We start from the raw sequence: 20,004 nt of genomic DNA, 5'->3' as shown, positions 1-20,004 counted from the left end.
TGTAACTAACCTCAACTAGAAACAATCATGTTTACTCTCTATCTTACTTTCATGTAGGCTATTTTTGCTTTGATCACTTCAGAAGCTCTACTTTCCTACGGGCACTGTTATTCATTCAGATGCGGTTTCTCGCCGTCCACAAATGCGAGTTGCGGTTGCTTTTTTCCTATGGGAAAAACAAATGCTATTTGTTGGATATTAGGAGTACAGTAATACTTCTGGCATTTCTTGAAAGATCAAATTATCCCCTTTTCAAGGAAACCAATGTTATTTACCCCCATGACAGTTATGATGGGGAAAAAATCTGAGCTGTAAATTGTTTAACCTGTAGCCAAGGCTTTAAAGTATATGGTTAATTATGGCTGGCATTGGTTACAATCTGCCACAATATCAATGTTGCCAGCTAAGGTATACAAGGGGATAGTAGGCCTAGTTGGATAAGGCTATCTGAATGAGCACATGATGGAAGTTAGACGTAACCTAAATATTAATCATTTAATAGAAAATAAATCACTGACCATGAATTTACTAAAATGGCTGTGACTAAGGGAGTGGAAGCTATTATGTGCATGTTGGAAGTTAAGTTAGAGGTTTGTGTGAAATCTACAATGCCTAAAATAGGACAGAAATTACTGACTAAAACTAGACTAAAATTGTCCAGAGTTTTAGTCGACTGATAACTAAAACTAAGAAGGGTGAAATGGGACTAAGACTAAAAGGTATTTTAATCATAAAGACTAAATCTAAAATAGGTGACAGTTATTTACAGATGTTCTCGATCTCTACTACTTCTCTCCATCCACTAAGTCAATTCTGTGGAAACAAAGTGGCCTATTGTTTCCATTGGGGCCCTGACAATCCCCCAATACCCCCACCCCTACTCCATACCCGCTGAGAGTCACCCTGGAGTCCTCTGACCTCGCTCTCCCCCATGGCCCCCACTCCCCAGCACACCTCCACCAGCCCTGGCTTACAGTATGTGTTTTTGTTAGGTACCTGTACACCTGGCAGTCTCCTTTCAGCCCCAGCTAGTCCAGCTAGCCCCAGTGAGGACATATGGGTCCTCAGGAACTCTCACACTGGTAAGAGTGTGTGTACCCAGCTACCCAATTACCCAGACTACCCCGTGCCCCTCTGTTTACCCACTCTGCTAGATGTACCACCCTCTTCCCCTCAAAGTCCAAATTAATGCCTCCATCCCCACCTAAAGACCCATGCTGCTGACCTGTTCCCCTCCAAGTGTCCTGTCCAAGTGTCCAGTCCAAGTGTCCATTCCCAGCTGATTCCCTGATCTTGACCCAATCTTGTACTGTACACTTCTCCACTGATCCTCTCTTTCTGTCTTCCTTTCTCTCCCTCCCTGACGAGGGGTGACAGTGCCCATAGAAGCAAACTTTGCCACAATGTTATACTCCCTCCCTCTCTCTCTCGCTCTCTCATTCTCCCTCTAGCAGGAGACAGGAACAGTGTTGGCAGTGCAGGCAGCAGTGCAGGTAGTGTGGGCAGCAGTCGTAGTGCTGGCAGTGGGCAGAGCTCCGAGAACAGCTTTGGACAGAACGGGTCACACACTCGCCAAACCACAGCCACATTGGGTTCCTACATGGCCAAGGTGAGCACAGTGAGCTGGCAATTATTTTTGAAATGTTATAGATATCACTAGCTGAACTAAAGGTTACACTTGGTTGCAGGAAAATGTTTAGAAAGTATATTCACCTTATTAACAGTCATATATGGACCACAAATAGCTGAACAAGATCTTCCTCTTTCTGTGTGTAGCTGGCTCCCTCTGCTGGTGAATCAGAACAGCAGTTTCGCTCAGTAGGACCAGCCCACAGCAAACAACCTGATGGAACTACAGGTTAGTTACACTACTGTGCACCAGGGTTAGGGTCAATTCCATTTCAATTCCGGAAGTACACTGAAATTCCAATTCTCTTGAATACTTTTCAATTAGCAACATTTGGAATTAGAATTGGAATTTGATTTACTTTCTGAATTGAAATGGAATTGACCACAACCCTACTTTACACTACTTACCCTTCTGCTCTACCCTCCTCTCATCTCTTCCCTTTCCCTTCAACTCTTTCTCTATTTTTACTCAGCATTTGCCCATGCCAACCCCACAGACATTTTGTCTGTAATTTTCAGTAGATGCAGTATATTCTGTATGCCTTTTTGTCAAACTAGCTGTATTCAGTCTACGAGGTCAGACGATCCACCTTCTAGCCCAGGCCAGGCCTATAGTAGCTAGCTACAGCCACAGGGCAGTGGGGAAATGAGAAAGAAATACAGTGCTTACCCCTCTACATCAACAATTCATAAACCAGCTTTCCACACAGCCGATAAACACAGAAACTTACCTCTCCACAAACCAATATAGACAACGGATCTCCTCACTATAAACCAATAAAATACATGAGGAGATTTCAGCTCCAGCTCACCTCACTACAAAACATAAAAGACAGAGGTTGAGTCCCAAATGGCATGCCCATAGGTCTCTGGTCAAAAGTAGTGCACTATATAGGGAATAGGTTACCATTTGGGACAGGGACAGAAGCTCAGCTCTCTACAGAAGCAATAAAAAGAGACACAGTGAGTCTTTGGTCTCATCTGTGGGTTCGGGATAGGACAAGAGGAAAGAGAGATACAGGTATTCTGTCAGCTTACGGTGTTCTGCTGAGTAAGGCCTGAACAAACCTCTATCAGCTGCTCCTGACCTGGAAGGGAGGAGGAAGGGATGGGGAGAGAGACCACAACAGAAAGACTTCAACAGGACAGAGAGAGTGAGTGGTTAAGAGAGAAAGGGGAGGAGACAGACAAAGACAGTGAGAGAGAATAACAAAACATAGTCTGTGTGTGAGAGAGAGCGAGAGAGTCAGAGTAGAGGGAGACATTGGAGATGGGTTGAAAGAGAATAACAGAAGCCAGATGAGAGAGAGATGTTTGTGACTCAGTTTCACAGAGGCAGAGAGATGAGGTGCAAAAAGACAGGAGCTCCACCACTTTCCTTGTTCCAGAGGGGTAAGACTTAGTTCTCCAGGCTATTCCTTGTTATTATCTGCAATCTCTTCAGCTATTAATTACTCTTATTTTAGTGTGATTAGAATTTTACTGGAGACATTTACCATTGTGTGTTGTTTAACCTAAACAACCTGGAGAAACAGGAAAAAACAACCCCAAATGTAGTCTGTCAGAGAGCCAGGGTGAAAAGGTTTCATCTCTATTTTCAGTCTAAATGTAGCAAGTTAGAAGATAAGGTTATTTTGGCAGGTTGACGTTTATTGGGATGAGTCTTGTCCTGGAGGCAGAACTGAGCGATATCCGCTAGATGGGCCAGCTTTTAAAGTAAAAATTGGCTATATTGTAAAAATGTATGAAAACAAAAATCGCTTTTTGGTCATAATTTAAGGTTAGGGTTAGCAGTGTGGTTAGGGTTAGTTTTCAAATTAGATTTTGTGGCTGTGCCAGCTCGTGACAACTCTGCAGAGCTGCCTCCAAAATATTAAATGACGAAAACCGCTAACCTTCATTATTGTAGCTAAATACATGAGGTCCATACTTGCGAACATTATTCAAAGTTTGAGATGCACGTGATACAACGCCACATGTTAGCTGTCTGGCTCATTTAGCCCTATGCTGTAACAAATTCCTCATCAGCCGATCAAAGATCTTAGACTTTATATCCACCAACCAATGGCATTTCTTAAAATAGGTCAATTTGGTCCAGAGGGATATTTGGACCAGAGGGATATTTTAAACCTCCACATTCAAGGTTTACTATAAAGTTTAGTCCCAATATTGCAAGATGCATCCTTGACTAGGCTACTAGCATTAGACACAATTCGAAAGGCATGTTCTCGCATATATGACAAAAGTCGCACATTTTTGCATAACACACATCCATGTGCTTTTACTGGAAAAACATAAAGGAGATCAACACAACATTTAAGTTACTCAAATATCTGCCATGTACCACTAATACCATCGCTACTGGATGGCGTATGCCGCTAAGGTGATTGACTGTATCTTCGGGGTACAGTAACATGCTGAGTAGACCGGGAACGCGCCATCGAAGGCATATTGATTTTGTCCATCCACACCAGACGTGGGTTCGAGGCCCCTTCGCGTCCAGCTTGTTTATTAAGGAAAAAACTGTTCACTGCTGGTCCTTGATGCTCGATTCAAATAACGCATATGTGACGAAGTGGATTAATTTAATAATGCATATAAAACGTTTTACATGTAAGTGTAGCCTACATAAGAAATGAAGTGGTGTTTTTAGTCTAACAATAACGTTACACTATGCTATTATATTCGGTGTGTTCGGCCTTGGTAGAATACAAATTAATCATGAAGTTATTGCGAGACATGTATTCAGCTTTGATCTAAACTTTAATAAAGACCAGCATTCTGAGAAGTGACAGAGTATTGCTCTGGTGCTCTCCGGCAGTTCTACCGTTACACCTCTGTAGGTATCGGTCTACAAGAGGGACTCCAAGAAGCTCCTCATTAAATATAATTATATACAAGGTTTTGGCTGCACTTCCATTTTTCAACAAACTATGAAAATAAATGTAATTCTACATTTCAAAGGATAAAGCTATATCTCACCGGGGATTCAAACTTACGGCAAAAAGATCATGCGCCAGACTCGCTACACTGTGAGTTATTGGTCCAGTAGAAATGTGTGTGTCGGTGCCATTTGACAAGTCTTCTGTCGTGTCCGTCTACGTCAAAATTTGTAATTGGCTGATGCAGAATTTGTTACCGGACATAATCACTGCCACCTGGTCAGGTTAGCATCATGCTAACTGTGACAGGTTATGTAATGGGAACAGCTATGTAGCGTTTTATCACGTGCAACTACGTCGACGATTTGAATTGTTAGATGCGCATTTTAAACGGAGAAAAAGTTTAATCTTAACCTTTTTTCTAATGTTCTTAAGTATGGACCCATAGAGTTTTGTTTACCAAAGTGTGTTTTGTTTGTTTACTTCTTCACCTGAGCATTTTTTTTCTGCTGTTCTGCGGTGAATATGTATTTACTCCGGGTTTTTGTGGTGAAACAGTGCTGGATAATTAGGATACGGTGTTGTTGTGCCATTGAGCCCCAGAGCCCCATAATGCATTGCTCTTTACAGTACTGTAAAATATCATTCCAGTAGATAACTGTGTAACATTGATGTAAGTTTACAGCAACATTTTTAGTGTGGGTATGGTCATGTCTATGTGTAAGACTGGCACAGACCATGTCCTATTCAGTCAGTTCTGCACTGTAGTTCCTTTCATTCAAGCGTCATGTTCTGTTTTCAGAACCAGTAGATGTGAAACATGACAGGTGTGTGCTGTTCAGGCAGCATTCTTATAAACAGATAAAGGTGTGATTCACTGTACTCTGTGTGATCGCTGTGTTCCACTTCACTGCTACACTACTCAGCTTAGGCCTAGCTTCCAGATACAGTGTATACCTATGGCATTGATATGTCCATACAAGCTGTGTGTGCTGAATGTATGCCCTGTACTCTAGCTCTCCCTGTTTCCAGCTTTTTCTGTCTCTCTCGCTCTCTCACTGTTGCGCTCTCTCTATGTCTCTGTTTTTGTCAGCCTTGTGAGTAGAAGCATGAGTGTGTTTTGGATGTAGGGGTTGATGGTTGATGAGGTGCGTACAGACACAAACACATGGGCCTCTATACCCTCTGGGCCAAATACCTCTCTCTCAGGTGCTTTCTTCACCTCTGGAGGGAGAAGGGGGGGATGGGGCCCTGACATGTTTGTAATGAAGGAGAGAGGTTGGGATCAAACCATTGCCCCAGGTGAAAGAGGGAGAGACAGAGAGGAATGGTGAAGATGCATTCTTCAGTGAGCTGCAGTAATCTGACTGACCCTACAGATCTACAAGATAATACAGCTTTACCTCAGTCCTTCATTCAGCTTGCTGTTACAGTAGGCTGTTAGTGATACATCGCTGAGTATACAAAAAATTAAGAAAACCTGCTTTTTCCTTGACATAGACTGACCAGGTGAAAGCTATGATCCCTTATTGATGTCACTTGTTAAATCCACTTCAATCAGTGCAGATGAAAGGGAGGAGGCAGTTTAAAGAAGGATTTTTAAGCCTTGAGACAATTGAGACATGGATTGTGTTCAGACGACTTGAGGCTGTTCTGATGGCAAAAGGGGGTGTAACTCAATATTAGGAAGGTGTTCCTAATGTTTGGTGTACTCAATGTATATGCCATTTTAGCAGACACTTTTATCCAAAGGGACAAAGTAATGCGTGCATACATTTTTTACATATGGGTGGTCCCGTATCAAACCCACTATCCAGGTGTTGCCATGCTCTACCATCGTGGCCTCTGTGCATTGATTTTGGTGATTTTTGAATCTCTCTCTTTCCCAGGTGGTCTGCGTCATCAGGTCAGCGGTAGTACTCGGTCGGGGGAGCAGGGTGGCTTCATGCGTCCAGATCAGCTCCTTGAGGGCAGGGTGAGTTGAATATATGGGGGGGGGGGGTCCGTTCGTCCATGTGTGCGTGTGTCACAGGAGGCTGCTGAGGGGAGTGGTATGGAATGGTATCAAACACATGGAAACCATTTGATTTGATTTGAGTGCAATTACCATTCCATTTATTCCGTTCCAGCCAATACGAAGAGCCCGTCCTCCCCAATTAAGGTGCCACCAACCTCATGTGGTTTGGTTGTGCATGTGTGATAACCTTCTGTTCTCTGTCTATAGGACTCTGAGGCCATCTACCAATGGTTGTGTGAGTTCCAGCTGGAGAGCTACACTGCTAACTTCCTTACAACAGGATACGATGTGCCTACTATCAGTAGGATGACCCCAGAGGTCAGACACTGGATTGTATTACCCCATTCACACATTTATTGATTAATAACACATTTACCTCTTTTTAGGTCAACACAATTAACGAGCATGGATGAATGTGTTCTGTAGTCATTTTATCATTGACAGCCTAGTCATGAGGCTTTCTAACATGGTGTGTGTCTCTCCAGGACCTGACAGCTATCGGTGTGACCAAGCCAGGCCACCGTAAGAAGATCTCCATGGAGATAGGCAACCTAAACATCCCAGAATGGCTACCTGACTACATCCCTGTAAGAGACTTTCACATGACCTTTGCACTCTGTACACACTTATGGCTGATAACAACAGGCCTTTGATAGACTCCACATCTCTCTCTATGTCATTAATAATAATTAGTTCTTTGTGTTTCATGTACAGCTTTACAATCAGCAGTAACTGTGTTTTGTCGTACAACCATTGGACAAGAAGCACACCCTCTGTCCCTCTGTCTCTCTGTCCCTCTGTCTCTCTCTGTCTCACTCTTATTGAATAAATGCTGTTTCTTTGTTTCCCTCTCCATCTCTCTCTCATTCTCTCTGTCAGTCTGAGCTGTCAGAGTGGTTGAGTGCGATTGGTCTCCCTCAGTACCAGAAAAGACTGTGTGAGAACGGTTATGACACCATCAGCATCGTCAAGGATATCACATGGGAAGAGTTATCGGAGATAGGAATCACTAAACTGGGTAAGGGATTTTCACACGCACGGGGACACACACTGCAGATGCACTGACACAAAGCAAGGTCATCTGTCTGTCAGCAGTGTGTGTGTGAGAGCTCTCGGACACATTCCCCCTCACCAATATAACAGCCTTGGTGTCGACAACCAATGATCAACCCTTTTAACCACTTTTTATCATCATTATCTTTCATAGTTCTTTTTCTACAATTTGTGTTGAATTTATTTTGTCTCTCTCTCAGGTCATCAGAAGAAGCTGATGTTAGCCGTGAAGCGTTTATGCGACCTGCATCGTTCTCGTCACCATGCCAATGGCTCCGGCACGCTACGGTGTAGTAAACCCCTCGCGGCTCTGGAGCTGGTGGCTATCGAGCCCCCCGAGCCCCCTGCCGACTGCTGCCCCCCATCCCCCCACACTCCCAGGTCACCCCTCCTTTCCTTTCAGGACAGCGAGCTGAGCACAGAGCTACAAAACGCCATGATGGGCAGGGCAGGAGGAGGAGGGGTGGGGATAGGGGGGTTTGGGATGGGTGTGAGAGGTGTGGTGAGGGGTGTGGTGTCGCCGATGTCGCTCAGCCAGGAGAGCATTGGAACGCGCTCCCGCGGATCTGGGAATTCTGGGAATTTTTCAGGATATTCCCAAGAGCTTCACCAACAGACTCTGGCATCGGCTGGAGCGTACAGTCGCTCAGACGAGAGCCTGGGGGGAGTGGGAGGAAGATGGGCGAGACAGGGGGGAGGAGGGAGTCCAGAGAGAGACATGCAGAGACCCACAGAGTTGTGGTCAGACCAGCTGCGCCAGCCCCCCACTAAACTACCCATCACCCCTATCACCCCTCCTCTCACCCCCAGCAAGATGCCCCGCTTCGCCTACCCAGCTGTGCCCAGTAAACCCAAACCCTGCCAGTCCCCTACCCACCACCACCGCCCCTCCTTCTCTCCCCAGGCCTCCCCCACACAGAGGACCTTCAGTTACCTCCACACCCAGGGAGGAGGTACCGATCTGGGCCAGCGTGGTCTATCCAAGCCCCATGCTGGAGCTGTCCCCCTCCCAGGACTAGGCCTCAACACAGAGGCGCTTAAGGGCCCTAAGAAACGCATCCAGAGTCTGACCCACTATTCCCTGTCAGATGGAGAACCGGAAGACGATGAGTTATCGGCGCAGGAATCCGTTCCCCCGGTGACCATGCCCGCGTACGCCACACTAGGACGCAAACCAGGCCGCAGCCAATCCTCCGCCGTCCAACGCCACATCAGCCGGAGCCACACATTCGCTGTGCGCTCTCGCCGCAAAGGCCCGCCCCCACCGCCACCTAAGAGGTTGAGCTCGGTGAGTGGCAGCCAGGCCAATGAATCAGGAGGAGCAGCAGTAGTGTCAGTGGAGGTGCCAGGGGTGGAGACTGAGAGTGCAGGCAGTGTGAGGAGCATCGCAGCCAGGCTACAGGGGTCCGGGCCCAGGGGCAGTCCCTCTAAGGGGGTAGAGTTACCCTCCCCACGCACCCCCACCCTCGCCTCCCACAAACCTGTACCCGCTCTGGGGCTGGAAGGCCTGAGGAGGATGGGGAGCGAGCGGAGGGATAGAGATGGAGGGATAGAGAGAATCCCAGAAGAGGAGGGGGAGAGAGGGAGGAAGAGTGGTTCAGTATTGGAAAGCTCTACATCGCTTCAGAGGAGCTCCAGTGAGAACCTCCCCTTCGCGGAGGAGGGCAACCTCACCATCAAACAGCGGCCCAGGTTGGGAGCAGGTTGCCGGGCAGAGCCTGAAATCCAACCCCAGGCTTCTCTAGAAGACCCAAATATGCAGCCCCCAAAGTCCCTGGAGGTCCCAGAGTTCAACCTCAAAGAGTCGGACACGGTCAAACGGCGGCGTCAGCCCAAAGACCGGGACACACACACACTGGATGAGATCTTTACCCCCAGCGAAGATGACGCACACACACAGCCGCACACACACAGCCGGTCCAACGGCTCCCACACACACACAAACGGAGACATACAGAGTGAGGAGGAAGCAGGTGTGAGGTCAGAGCGCAGTTTACAGAGAGTAGGATCGACAGGGAAAGGCCAGAAACCACCTCTGTCCTCCAAACCAACCAGCCCTCCCCTCAAACCAGCTGGTCAACAGATACACACAACTACATCTAAACCAGGCAGTCAACAGAAGACAGCAACAACGTCCAAATTAGGCAGCACACACAACCATATAACCACTCCTATACCAGCCAATCAACAAATACACACAACTTCATCAAGACCAGCCAGTCAACAGACACGGGCAAATATCCATATACCAGCCAGCCCACAAAATACACGCACAACCAACTCTATACCAATCAATCCACAGAAACTAGTAACATCAACCAAACCAGCCAGTCCACAGAAAACAATAACATCCAAGCCAGTAAATCACCAGATGCCTGCTACTGTCTCTAGACTTCCCCAGCGCAGCACATCCATAACGTCAGCCCCTACAGCCCGTTCCCCTGGTGTGACTCTCAATGTGGTCCAGAGTGTGGTTTTCACTTCCCCAGCCCAGGCAGCCCCCGTTTCATCCTACCGCACCTCAGGGCCTCCAGGCCAGGTAGGGCGAGCAGTAAAGGCCCAGACTGGTAAGGCCTGCTCGGAGGTACTGGTTCAGAGGAGGCTGGATGAGACCAGCACATCACTCGAGGAAGCGCTGAAAGATGTAGAGAGGAAACTGGCTCAGGACTACACTGACGGGTAAGACACACACACATGCGGCAGACACATATACACACACACACTCACTGTGTTAACACTCTCCTCTCTCTATTCCAGTGGCAGTGGCACAGTGAAAGCAGCAGGGAATATTCTGGATGACATCGGCAACATGTTTGGTGACCTCGCTGACCAGCTGGATGCCATGTTGGATTAAATCCTCTTCATTTCACTCAAGGCAAACTGAATAGGATCAGCTGGGTTCAATGGATTGGGTTGCCTAGATACATAGGTTATGACCCAAATGGCACCCTATTCACTATATAGTGCACTACTTTGGACCAGAGCCCTGTGTGCCCTGGTCAAAAATATTGCACTATGTAGGGAGCCATGCAGAACGGTGCCCTAAACTTACTTAGACTGATCTGCATGTTTCCAACATCCACTCTCGTAGGGTGGATGACAGAAAGTATGAGGGAGGTGAAGAAAGAGGGGAAAGGAAGGGTGAGGGAATGTGAAAGGGATAGGGGAGCCGTAGGGTTGAGAGCAGGGAGGCACAATGTGGAGAGCAGATATCTTACACAAACACTTTGTCATCAGAATTTTTTACGCAAGCGCTTACTGAGGGATACACCTTACTGAGGGATACACCTTACTGAGGGATACACCTTACTGAGGGATACACCTTACTGAGGGATACACCTTACTGAGGGATACACCTTACTGAGGGATACACCTTACTGAGGGATACACCTTACTGAGGGATACACCTTACTGAGGGATACACCTTACTGAGGGATACACCTTACTGAGGGATACACCTGTAAGTTGTGTTGTTGGAATAGCATCAGTGAGAGGCACACACACCAGGACTTATCTAAACTGAAGCACATAACCCTGGATCAATGGTTTTGCTAGGCAGACGGCACAATAACACAGACAAGTGTACTGTGATTTATGACATTGAGCACAGGTTTGACAGAGCATGCGTGGCTTTGCTACAGCTTTGCGCTGAGCCAACCAGATTTTGCCACAGCGGGAATAAGGGTCCATTTTTAACATGTATGTATTGTAAGTTGTATTATATTCTCGTCTTAAACTTTACCCAATGTTACGTTAAAAAAGTGTGTCAATATTTTTAGCATGAGATAAATCTTTAACGTTCCTGAAAACTAAATTCTCAGTTTACTTTGCATTTGTTTTAACCAAGGGAGCACCTATTTACTTCAATGTTAAGTGTAACTATGTCATTTCAAAGTACTTTCATTTGTTTCATCTTATGTTATTTAACATGTAATATACTATAGTTTGGTTGATTATTGTTTGAGTTGGGTAAGTATCTATAAGATGACAAATTATCTGAATTAAATTCCATGCTTATGTATTTTTTATGGTTTACCAAAGTGGAAATCCAGTGTTAGCTCTCCAAAGGCTTCAAAACAACATTGGGGTGGGGGGGCAGTGATACCTTGTAAAGCACTGCTGTCAAATGAAAGCACAAGTCTTCAGGTCCAGCTCAGCTGTGTAGTAAAGGTGTTGCAGTATGTGATCAAAGTTTTGGTCGCATACACAGTTTAGCGGGTGCAGCAAAATACTTATGTTTCTAGCACCTAACAATGCAGACAAATGTTAGACAATTAAAATGTAAGAAGGGGAAAAGGAAAATCAAGAATGGTGGGATGAATCTGATTAACAACCCAAAGAGCAGTAATCAACTGTACAGGTGTTTATACTACTGACATGTACAGTGGCAGTAGTATGTGAATATCTGGATTTCTGCATTAATTGGTCATGAAATTTGATCTTCATCTAGGTCACAACAATAGACAAACAGTCTGCTTAAACTAATAACACAAACAATACTTTTTCACGTCTTTATTGAACACACCATGTAAACATTCACAGTGCAAGGTGGAAAAAGTATGTGAACCCTTGGATTTAACTGGTTGACCCTCCTTTGGCAGCAATAACCTCAACCAAACATTTTCTGGTGTTGCGGATCAGACCTGCACAACGATCAGGAGGAATTTTGGGCCATTCCTCTTTACAAATCTGTTTCAGTTCAGCAATATTCTTGTGATGTCTGGTGTGAACTGCTCTCTTGAGGTCATGCCACAGCATCTCAATCGGGTTGAAGTCAGGACTCTGACTGGGCCACTCCAGTAGGTGTATTTTCTTCTGTTGTTGATTTACTTCTGCGTTTTGGGTTGTTGTCCTGTTGCATCACCCAACTTCTGTTGAGCTTCAACTGGTGGACAGAGACTAACGTTCTCCTGCAAAATGTCTTGATAAACTTGGGAATTCATTTTTCCTGTTGATGATAGCAAGCTGTCCAGGCCCTGAGGCAGCAAAACAGCCAAAACCATGATGCTCCCTCCACCATACTTTACAGTTGGGATGAGGTTCTGATGTTGGTGTGCTGTGCATTTTTCTTCTCAACACATAGTGTTGTGTGTTCCTTCCAAACAACTCAACTGTAGTTTCATCTGTCCACAGAATATTTTGCCAGTAGCGCTGTAGAATATCCAGGTACACTTTTGAAAAGTTCAGACGTGCAACAATGTTTTTTTTGGTCCGCAGTGGCTTCTTCCGTGGTGTCCTCCCATGAACACCATTCTTGTTTAGTGTTTTACGTATTGTAGACTTGTCAACAGAGATGGTAGCATGTTCCAGAGATTTCTGTAAGTTTTTAGCTGACACTCTAGAATTCTTCTTAACCTCATTGAGCATTCTGCAAGGTGCTCTTACAGGCAGCCACTCCTAGGGAGAGTAGAAACAGTGCTGAACTTACTCCATTTATAGACAATTTGTCTTACCGTAAACTGATGAACATCAAGGCTTTTAGAGATCATTTTGTAACCCTTTCCAGCTTTTTGCAAGTCAACAGTTCTTAATCTTAGGTCTTCTGAGATATCTTTTGTTCGAGGCATGGTTCACATCAGACAATGCTTCTTGTGAATAGCAAACTCAAATTTTGTGAGTGTTTTTAATAGGGCAGGGTAGCTCTAACCAACATCTCTAATCTCGTCTCATTGATTGGACTCCAGGGTAGCTGACTCCTGACTCCAATTAGCTTTTGGAGAAGTCATTAGCCTAAGGGTTTACATACTTTTTCCAACCTACACAGTGAATGTTTAAATGATGTATTTAATATAGACAAGAAAAATACGATAATTTCTGTGTTATTAGCACACTATATTTTCTATTTTTGTGACTTAGATGAAGATCAGATCAAATTTGATGATCAATTTATGCAGAAATCCCAGTAATTCCGAAAGGTTCACATACTTTTTCTTGCCACTGTATAGGCTGTGAGGTGGGTAGTATACACATCACGTGAAGTTGGTGTCACCTTAACTGGGGGGGACCGGATCGTCGTAATAGTTGAATCAGTGGAATGGTAACAAATACAGCAAAAAATCCATTCCAACCATTATTAGGAGCCGTCCTCCCCTCAGCAGCCTCCACTGACACACCTTAACGTTATAACAGGCTTGGATGGCCAATAATCACCTAATCATGATCTTCAGTTTAGAATGCCATTTGATTAATCAGCTGTGTTTGCTAGAGATGGAGAAAATGTGTGACACCAATCAGGCCCTCGAGGACTGGAGTTGCCCACCCCTGCACGGAAGTCTACTGCATAGCCTCACAGTACTGTACATTGAACTGGACTGTAGTAATGTAACCTACAGTAAACCCTGACCTAGTTAAAACTGCAATCAGCAGTTGAAACAATAACAAAGCGCCCCTGTTTTGGTAAAAAGATGAGGGATGGGGCTTGATAAATCTAACCACTCAAATGTATAGACAGAGCTATGGATGGCAAGCACTGACCATCCATTATATCAACATTATGCACTGAGTATACAAAACATTAAGAACACCTGCTCTTTCCTTGACATAGACTAATCAGGTGAAAGCTATGATCTCTTTATCGATGTCACTTGTTAAATCCACTTCAAGCAGTGTAGATGAATGGGAGGAGACACGTTAAAGAAGGATAATTGAGACATGGATTGTGTATGTGTGCCGTTGATTGAAGTGTCTTTCAACAGGGTATGGTAGCAGGTGCCAGGTGCACCGGTTTCAGTGTGTCAACAACTGCAACGCTGCTGGGTTTTTCATGCTCAACAGTTTCCCGTGTGTATCAAGAATGGTCCACCACCCAAAAGACATCCAGCCAACTTGACACAACTGTAGGAAGCATTGGTGTTGACATGGGCCAGCATCTCTGTGGAACGCTTGACACCTTGTAGAGTCCATGCGCCAACTGTTCTGAGGACAGGGGAAGGAGTTCCTGTTTGGTGTACTCAGTGTTGTTTTAACCATGTTTTGAGGCTATATAGTGTTTGTTTACATTTACTTTGTTTATAAACATTTGAGTAAAACAAGCTTATATTTTGGATTCTGAAGATAGTTGTTCAAAGCTCATGAGGCATTTATAAGTTATATTCCAGAATCAATGGGTACATACTGTATCATGAATTTATAAGGCCAAAATGGTACATAGCCACTGAAGAAAAAAAACTTTGTTTCTCCAATACTGCTCCAGCAATTGTTATCAGAAACTGTGGGGTGGGTCTTGGCAAATGTAACTGCCACTTGAATTCTGTGGTAACCAGTGCCACCCCAAAACCAAAGACAAGGGGACGGATTTGGGCCCATTTCAGTGATGGTTTCTTCAAGAGAGAAAGCCGCTTTCGAATGTATTTAACTATCATGAATGTTTCTGAAAAAGTGTTCTTGTTACAATGACTACATCGACTGACTTTTTATTTAGTAAAAAAAAAAACATTTACTTATATATATTTACTTATATATGCACCTTCTCTGTCATATGTCAACAACATTGTATTATTTATATTAGCATTCATATAACAAAAGTCCATGATTATAAAATTCCATAATAGTTTTGTAGTCATATAGCTGTGACATTGTACTGCGCTTAATATGATGTGTATACAGTTGAAGTCGGAAGTTTACATACACCTTAGCCAAATACATTTAATACATTTCAGAAGTTTATATACACTCAATTAGTATTTGGTAGCATTGCCTTTAAATTGTTTAACTTGGGTCAAACGTTTCGGGTAGCCTTCCACAAGCTTCCCACAATAAGTTGGGTGAATTTTGGCCCATTCCTTCTGACAGAGCTGGTGTAACTGAGTCAGGTTTGTAGGCCACCTTGCTCGGACACACTTTTTCAGTTCTGCCCACAAATGTTCTATGTGATTGAGGTCAGGGCTTTGTGATGGCCACTCCAATACCTTGACTTTGTTGTCCTCAAGCCATTTTGCCACAACTTTGGAAGTATGCTTGGGGTCATTGTCCATTTGGAAGACCCATTTGCGACCAAGCTTTAACTTCCTGACTGATGTCTTTAGATGTTGCTTCAATATATCCACATAATTTTCCTCCCTCATGATGCCATCTATTTTGTGAAGTGCGCCAGTCCCTCCTGCAGCAAAGCACCCCCACAACATGATGCTGCCACTCCCGTGCTTCACGGTTGGGATGGTGTTCTTCGGCTTGCAAGCATCCCCCTTTTTCCTCCAAACATAACGATGGTCATTATGGACAAACAGTTCTATTTTGTTTCATCAGACCAGAGGACATTTCTCCAAAAAGTACAATCTTTGTCCCATGTGCAGTTGCAAACATTAGTCTGGCTTTTTTATGGCGGTTTTGGAGCAGTGGCTTCTTCCTTGCTGAGTGGCCTTTCAGGTTATGTCGATATAGAACTCGTTGTACTGTGGATATAGATACTTTTGTATCTGTTTCCTCCAGCATCTTCACAAGGTTATTTGCTGTTGTTCTGGGATTGATTTGCACTTTTCGCACCAAAGTACATTCATCTCTAGGAGACAGAACGCGTCTCCTTCCTGAGCGGTATGACGGCTGCGTGGTCCCATGGTGTTTATACTTGCGTACTATTGTTTGTACAGATGAACGTGGTACCTTCAGGCATTTGGAAATTGCTCCCAAGGACGAACCAGACTTGTGGAAGTCTACAATTTTTTTTCTTGGCTGATTTCTTTTGATTTCCCCATGATGTCAAGCAAAGAGGCACTGAGTTTGAAGGTAGGCCTTGAAATACATCCACAGGGACACCTCCAATTGACTCAAATGATGTCAGTTAGCCTATCAGAAGCTTATAAAGCCATGACATAATTTTCTGGAATTTTCCAAGCTGTTTAAAGGCACAGTCAACTTAGTGTATGTAAACTTCTGACCCACTGGAATTGTGATACAGTGAATTATAAGTGAAATAATCTGTCTGTAAACAATTGTTGGAAAAATGACTTGTGTCATGCACAAAGTAGATGTCCTAACCGACTTGCCAAAACTAAAGTTTGTTAACAAGAAATTTGTGGAGTGGTTGAAAAATGAGTTTTAATGACTCCGACCTAAGTGTATGTAAACGTTTGACTTCAACTGTAGATCGGGGCAAAGTGACCATGCATAGATAATAAACCGCAAGTAGCAGCAGTGTAAAGTGTGTGTGTGGGTGGGGGGGGTAGGATAATATTGTATCTAGGAGTTCCGACTTCAACTGTAGCTGCTTCTGCTTCATGCAGTGTTTACTACTTTCATCAGATAGAGGGCCTCTGAAATGCCACCCTATTTCCTATTTAGTGCACTAATTTTGACCAGGACCCATAGGACCCTAGTCAAAAGTAGTGCACTTCATTGGAAATAGGGACGCAGACATAGTTACTTTTACTCAAGCATTAAATTGCCAGTATACTCAGGTTCTACAGTACAGTTCCCATCAATACTGCAATTATACACTTTACAAAAATATAAAACGCAACAATTAAAAGATACCAGAAATGTTCCATACGCACTAAATTTGGTGCACACATTTGTTTACATTCCTGTTAGTGAGCATTTCTCCTTTGCCAAGATAATCCATCCACCTGACAGGTGTGGCATATCAAGAAGCTGATTAAACGGCATGATCATTACACAGGTGCACATTGTGCTGGGCACAGTAAATGGCCACCCAAAAATGTGCAGTTTTGTCACACAACGCCACAGATGTCTCAAGTTGAGGGAGCGTGCAATTGGCATGCTGACTGCAGGAATGTCCACCAGAGCTGTTGCCAGATAATTGAATGTTAATTTCTCTACCATAAGCCCCATCCGTAATTTTCAAGAATTCGGCAGTACGACCAATCGGCCTCACAACTGCAGACCACGTGTATGGCGTCGTGAGGGCGAGCGGTTTGCTGATGTCAACAATGTGAACAGAATGCCCCATGGTGGCGGTGGGGTTATGGTAGGGGCAGGCATAAGCTACAGACAACGAACACAATTGCATTTTATCAATGGCAATTTGAATGCACAGAAATACCGTGACGAGATCCTGAGGCCCATTTTTTAAGGTATCTGTGACCAACAGATGCATATCTGAATTCCCAGTCATATGAAATCCATAGATTAGGGCATAATTTATTTCAATTGACTGATTTCCTCATTAACTGTAACTCAGTAAATCTTTGAAATCGTATGTTGTGTTTATATTTTTGTTCAGTAATATAAACTGCTCAAAAAAATAAAGGGAACACTTGAACAACACAATGTAACTCCAAGTCAATCACACTTCTGTGAAATCAAACTGTCCACTTAGGAAGCAACACTGATTGACAATAAATTTCACATGCTGTTGTGCAAATGGAATAGACAACTGGTGGAAATTATAGGCAATTAGCAAGACACCCCCAATAAAGGAGTGGTTCTGCAGGTGGGGACCACAGACCACTTCTCAGTTCCTATGCTTCCTGGCTGATGTTTTGGTCACTTTTGAATGCTGGCGGTGCTTTCACTCTAGTGGTAGCATGAGACGGAGTCTACAACCCACACAAGTGTCTCAGGTGGTGCAGCTCATCCAGGATGGCACATCAATGCGAGCTGTGGCAAGAAGGTTTGCTGTGTCTGTCAGCGTAGTGTCCAGAGCATGGCGGCGCTACCAGGAGACAGGCCAGTACATCGGGAGACGTGGAGGAGGTCAACAACCCAGCAGCAGGACCGCTACCTCCGCCTTTGTGCAAGAAGGAGTAGGAGAAGCACTGCCAGAGCCCTGCAAAATGACCTCCAGCAGGCCACAAATGTGCATGTGTCTGCTCAAACAGTCAGAAACAGACTCCATGAGGGTGGTATGAGGGCCCGACGTCCACAGGTGGGGTTGTGCTTACAGCCCAACACCATGCAGGACGTTTGGCATTTGCCAGAGAACACCAAGATTGGCAAATTCGCCACTGGCGCCCTGTGCTCTTCACAGATGAAAGCAGGTTCACACTGAGCACATGACAGAGTCTGGAGACGCCGTGGAGAACGTTCCGCTGCCTGCAACATCCTCCAGCATGACCGGTTTGGCGGTGGGTCAGTCATGGTGTGGGGTGGCATTTCTTTGGGGGGCCGCACAGCCCTCAATGTACTCGCCAGAGGTAGCCTGACTGCCATTAGGTACCGAGATGAGATCCTCAGACCCCTTGTGAGACCATATGCTGGTGCGGTTGGCCCTGGGTTCCTCCTAATGCAAGACAATGCTAGACCTCATGTGGCTGGAGTGTGTCAGCAGTTCCTGCAAGAGGAAGGCATTGATGCTATGGACTGGCCCGCCCGTTCCCCAGACCTGAATCCAATTGAGCACATCTGGGACATCATGTCTCGGTCCATCCATCAACGCCACGTTGCACCACAGACTGTCCAGGAGTTGGCGGATGCTTTAGTCCAGGTCTGGGAGGAGATCCCTCAGGAGACCATCCGCCACCTCATCAGGAGCATGCCCAGGCGTTGTAGGGAGGTCATACAGGCACGTGGAGGCCACACACACTACTGAGCCTCATTTTGACTTGTTTTAAGGTCATTACATCAAAGTTGGATCAGCCTGTTGTGTGGTTTTCCACTTTAATTTTGAGTGTGACTCCAAATCCAGACCTCCATGGGTTGATAAATTGGATTTCCATTGATTATTTTTGTGTGATTTTGTTGTCAGCACATTCAACTATGTCAAGAAAAAAGTATTTAATAAGATTATTTATTTCATTCAGATCTAGGATGTGTTGTTTAAGTGTTCCCTTTAATTTTTTTGCAGGTCTGGAGATTCAAGCAGCTCGGCTTTGTTTGATGGCCTGTGACCATCCATCTTCCTCTTGATCACATTCCAGAGGTTTTCAATGTGGTTCAGGTCTGGAGATTGGGCTGGCCATGACAGGGTCTTGATCTGGTGGTCCTCCATCCACACCTGGATTGACCTGGCTGTGTGGCATGGAGCATTGTCCTGCTGGAAAAAAACAATCCTTTTGCAGTGGTCTCTGAATTTTTTCCAGAGTTGTGTGTAGGTGTGCACACACACACACACACAGAAATTACATATTGGTTTCCTTACCCTGTAAAACAGTCTATGGACAAGGTAAGACAATCCATGATTAAAGTCATCTTCACCTGGCCACTGTCTATAAATGCTAATTTATGTAATTTGGGTGAATGATTACTCAATCTTAGGGCTGAAGCGATAAAAATGTAAAAAGTTACTTTCTGATTGAGCTTATCTATGCTGCGTTTACCGTGAATGGAGTCTGCACTAACGTGGAAATATTGCCGTTACATTTCAATCACGCTATACTGCTGAACTTCTGCGATACGGATTGAATAGAGCCCTAAAACCTTTTACTGTACATAACCTTAACTACAACAACAACACGACGCTTTACTAACAGGAATTGTAAGAACTGTAAAGTGTGCCCTTTTTTATTTTAGGCTTCATTCTAATGTCAG

The 20,004-nt window shown here is 44.7% G+C and overlaps 1 protein-coding gene across 4 annotated transcripts in view; it reads left to right on the top strand.

The window, feature by feature from the left end:
* The window catches only part of LOC106612187 (caskin-2), an 88,719-nt gene extending 77,117 nt beyond the window's left edge, over positions 1–11,602 (top strand). For 2 of the 4 annotated variants that reach the window (XM_014213141.2, XM_014213148.2), the window contains 9 exons: positions 993–1,082; positions 1,452–1,609; positions 1,777–1,858; positions 6,401–6,486; positions 6,736–6,846; positions 7,014–7,115; positions 7,408–7,546; positions 7,782–10,260; positions 10,339–11,602. In XM_014213141.2, coding sequence (XP_014068616.1) covers positions 993–1,082; positions 1,452–1,609; positions 1,777–1,858; positions 6,401–6,486; positions 6,736–6,846; positions 7,014–7,115; positions 7,408–7,546; positions 7,782–10,260; positions 10,339–10,435 — 3,344 coding nt within the window. In that variant the 3' untranslated portion in view covers positions 10,436–11,602. The remainder of the gene's footprint in view (positions 1–992; positions 1,083–1,451; positions 1,610–1,776; positions 1,859–6,400; positions 6,487–6,735; positions 6,847–7,013; positions 7,116–7,407; positions 7,547–7,781; positions 10,261–10,338) is intronic. The other 2 variants (XM_014213164.2, XM_014213154.2) reach the window with 2 other exon arrangements.
* Positions 11,603–20,004: the final 8,402 nt, after the last annotated feature.

The sequence above is a fragment of the Salmo salar genome, chromosome ssa01, assembly GCF_905237065.1.
Source record: "Salmo salar chromosome ssa01, Ssal_v3.1, whole genome shotgun sequence".
In the NCBI taxonomy this organism is placed as follows: Eukaryota; Metazoa; Chordata; class Actinopteri; order Salmoniformes; family Salmonidae; genus Salmo; species Salmo salar.
Note: the sequence above shows the minus strand (reverse complement) of the source record. Positions and strands in the feature narration are given on the sequence as shown.